The sequence below is a fragment of the Leptonychotes weddellii genome, unplaced genomic scaffold, assembly GCF_054177405.1.
Source record: "Leptonychotes weddellii isolate Sample4059 unplaced genomic scaffold, ASM5417740v2 HiC_scaffold_15688, whole genome shotgun sequence".
Lineage (NCBI taxonomy): Eukaryota > Metazoa > Chordata > Mammalia > Carnivora > Phocidae > Leptonychotes > Leptonychotes weddellii.
The window spans coordinates 1,030-4,747 of NW_027738802.1; the positions used below are offsets into that span (position 1 = coordinate 1,030).

Sequence of the window (3,718 nt, forward strand, 5' to 3'; positions counted from 1 at the left end):
CAAAACAGACTTGCCCTCTGACGTCATGTTGGGTCATGTAGCACCTAGGGGCCCTGGAGGGATACTAAGCCAAAGTGAAGACCAATCCCAATGGCTCTTAGGAGTGCAGTGCACACACCTTTGTGAGGGATGCTCTCGGTTAGGCCCAAGACATGGGAGTTTATGCCTGGTTGGGGTATGCTGGGCCTTTCTTGGGTACTGTCCACAAGATTGGTTTCTCTTTGGCACCCAGCCTAGCTCCCCTCCCCTTTATCCCAGACCTCGGAATAAGCTAAAAATCCCAAAGAGTTGGCTGGGTACAGTATACTTTATTGATGGTACATGACAAGGTAGGGGTCCCCAAGCCCCTCCCCTTCTTCAGGGGGTCTGGGATGGAAACGGAGGAGGTCGGGAGATTCTCAGTGTTTTGGGGGTAAGTTGGGGCAGGGACTCCCCAGCAGCTGAGGGCCTCTCTCTTCCTCTTGCTCTCGCTGGGGCTGGTGGTCCAGGGGGCTCTTACTCCTTGGAGGCCATGTGGACCATAAGGTCCACCACCCGGTTGCTGTAGCCGAATTCATTGTCATACCTGGAAGGAGATCAAGCGTGAAGGGCTGTTTTCCCGAACCGGCCACCAGAGGGCGCCCGACGCTCGCCACTTTCCCAGGTGTCGCCCCACCCCGGCCACATACCAGGAAATGAGCTTGACAAAGTGGTCATTGAGAGCAATGCCAGCCCCGGCATCGAAGGTGGAGGAGTGGGTGTCGCTGTTAAAGTCGCAGGAGACAACCTGGTCCTCAGTGTACCCCAGGATGCCCTTGAGGGGGCCCTCTGACGCCTGCTTCACCACCTTCTTGATGTCGTCGTATTTGGCCTGACAAGGTAAAATCGAGATGGTTATTCAGGTTCCAATCCTGCCGGTCTCCCCCAGACGCCCATCCCTAGCGTACCACCTTCTCCGACCCCCACTTACAGCTTTCTCCAGGCGGCAGGTCAGATCCACGACGGACACGTTGGGGGTGGGGACACGGAAGGCCATGCCAGTGAGCTTCCTACAGATTGGGGGGGGAACGGGGTCAGCACCAGTCCTCCTGACCGCCCCCCCCCCAAGACCCCCAGAGCAGGAAAGCAGCCAGGAGCCTCACCCATTCAGCTCAGGGATGACCTTGCCCACAGCCTTGGCAGCGCCAGTGGAAGCAGGGATGATGTTCTGGGCAGCCCCTCGGCCGTCACGCCACATCTTCCCAGAGGGGCCGTCCACGGTCTTCTGGGTGGCAGTGATGGCGTGGACAGTGGTCTGCGAGCACAGGGGAAGGAGTGAGGGCCTGTGCGGTACTCGTCACCTCACCCACCCTTGGGGAGAATTAAGGGGCAGAGTGACCTGACCTTGGAACCCCCAGTGCCCCGTGGCACCCCCCAGCCCAGGACCACGTCCTAAGCAGAGAAAAAGATGGTAGTCCTGGGTGAGAAGTCAATGGGCTCTGCGCACTTTCCCCAGCACTCGTACCATGAGTCCCTCCACGATGCCGAAGTTGTCATGGATGACCTTGGCCAGAGGGGCCAAGCAGTTCGTGGTGCAGGAGGCATTGCTGAAAAGAGGGACGCACGTCAAAGGCAAGCAGGTCCATCTTATCACACAGTTACTATCCGGCCACTTCTCCACTCCTCTCCCCTCTGCCAAGCTTACCTGACAATCTTGAGAGAGTTGTCATACTTCTCATGGTTCACACCCATCACGAACATGGGGGCATCGGCAGAGGGAGCAGAGATGATGACCCTCTTGGCCCCGCCCTTCAAGTGAGCCTGCAGCAGAGGAGTCATGACAATCCAGGCCCTCCCTTTCCTGGTCTAAGCCCGCAGTCCCCATGCTTCCCGCTGTACCAAATCCTAGGGTCAACCCCTCCCATCTTTAGTCTCCCGGGCACTCACCCCAGCTTTCTCCATGGTGGTGAAGACCCCAGTGGACTCCACAACATACTCAGCACCAGCATCACCCCATTTGATGTTGGCGGGATCTCGCCTACAAGGGTAGACAAGACGCCAAGTTCAGGGACATGAGGTACTACGTACCCAAGGTGGTCCCTCCCATCCTAGTACCTCCCTCAAAGCAAAGTTCTTCCTGTTCCGTCTTCCACACTCACTCCTGGAAGATGGAGATGGACTTTCCATTGATGACAAGCTTCCCGTTCTCAGCCTTGACTGTGCCGTGGAATTTACCATGGGTGGAATCATACTGGAACATGTAGACCTGGGGGGGGGGCAGGAGGGGGCAGTGAGGGGCTGCACTTCAGCCAGGCTCTGCAGAGCTCTGACACCTGCAGGGGCAGCACTCACCATGTAGTTGAGGTCAATGAAGGGATCATTGATGGCGACAATATCCACTTTGCCAGAGTTAAAAGCAGCCCTGGTGACCAGGCGCCCAATACGGCCAAATCTGAGAAAGGCAAGGGGCAAGAAGGAATGAGTGGGGGGGGGAAATCCTCCTGGGCATGGAAGCAGCCCAATTCCTCCTCTTTCAGGGGTTAGAGGATGGCACTTCCTGGCCACCAGGAAAAGTCCCAGGAGGTCTAATTTTATCCTGCGCAACCCCGCCAAGACAGCCTGGCTTTACAGCCTGCCCAAGAGGTGACTGGGTTCAAACACTTGCCCAACTCCCCAGCATCTCCAAGTCCTACCAGGAGAAACAGCAGTGCAGGGCATGGTCTGGCCCAGCTTCAGGATACACCCTCTGGGCAGCAGAGACTTGCACACTTAGCAACACCAAGCTCAAAAAGCACGAGTAAAGGTCAGAAATTAACTGGATGGGGAAAGCCCATCCCTTCCTCCACAATGGAAAGGGGAAAAAGGAGCACTTCCCACCCCCTAATCTCAGGGCTCTAGTGTGCTAAGCTACCTGTCCTCGCAAGCCCTCTTCTAAAAATCAGGAGCAAAAGCAACAGATGTGTGCGCGCGTGTGAGAGGTAAAAGAGAGAAGAAGCCCAGGCCCCCAGCTGCAGAAAGGTCAGGCAGCTATATTTAACCCCAGATTAGAGTGGAGTGGGGATCTGATTTCTGGAAGATGGTCTGGCGAGAAGGGCAGGATTCCCAAGGCTCACAGACACCTAATCCTCCCAGTGACCTTTATAGCCTTGGTCGTTAGGATTGGGTCAGCTCTAGGCATCGAAGGAAGAGCGCTTCTTCGAGGAGGACCAGTATGATGGAAGGGGCTGCCGCCACAGGAGCCATTTTGTGGTGGAAAATTTCTAACTACCCATGACTCAGCTCCCCCAGCACGGCACTAAGCTGCAGCTACCACACCTCTCCGCAGAAAGGAAAAAAAAAAAAGAAAAAGAGGAAAAAGACAGGACTCCCCTAAAGCCAGGTTTCTGATTCACCAGAGGCTCCTGTAGGAAGGGCAGCCCTGAGGGAAATCTGGTTGGCAGCCTAGCGGATGGCGTGTGCTCAGAGTTCTGAAGTCCAGCTCTTTCGAGAGCAAGGCTGCCGGAAGCCTTGCCTCACCTGGCTCACGGGACAGAGGCGACTCCACCCCGCCGAGGCAGGCCGAGGAGGCTTAGTCATAGGCGAGGAAGGAGGAACGGAGAAGAGCTACGGACCGTTTCCTAACGGTGGTTCCTTCACTTCCTTCCCCGTTGCAACATGGCGGCTGGGTTACCGCAAACGAGCGGTGCCGGCGGGCTGCGCACCCAGCCGAGGCCCGGGAGCCCGGCACCAAGCCGGCGAGGTCGGGGGGGGGGGGGGGGGA

At 57.0% G+C, this 3,718-nt stretch overlaps 1 protein-coding gene across 1 annotated transcript; it reads right to left on the reverse strand.

The window, feature by feature from the left end:
• Positions 1–285: 285 nt before the first annotated feature.
• LOC102746251 (glyceraldehyde-3-phosphate dehydrogenase) lies at positions 286–2,445 on the reverse strand. The gene is made up of 9 exons (XM_081809935.1): positions 2,311–2,445; positions 2,118–2,224; positions 1,906–1,996; positions 1,664–1,779; positions 1,484–1,565; positions 1,122–1,273; positions 950–1,028; positions 669–850; positions 286–565 (listed from the first exon to the last, which is right to left on the reverse strand). Exons 1-9 carry the CDS (start codon positions 2,311–2,313, stop codon positions 496–498), a joined length of 882 nt encoding a protein of 293 aa, XP_081666061.1. The 5' UTR covers positions 2,314–2,445; the 3' UTR covers positions 286–495.
• Between the last annotated feature and the right edge of the window lie 1,273 nt (positions 2,446–3,718).

Coding starts and splice junctions, on each gene's coding strand:
- LOC102746251 (XM_081809935.1), bottom strand. Junction 1,997..2,117: donor TCCATCTCCATCTTCCAGGA/GTGAGTGTGGAA, acceptor CTACCCTTGTAG/GCGAGATCCCGCCAACATCA. Junction 1,780..1,905: donor CCACCATGGAGAAAGCTGGG/GTGAGTGCCCGG, acceptor CCTCTGCTGCAG/GCTCACTTGAAGGGCGGGGC.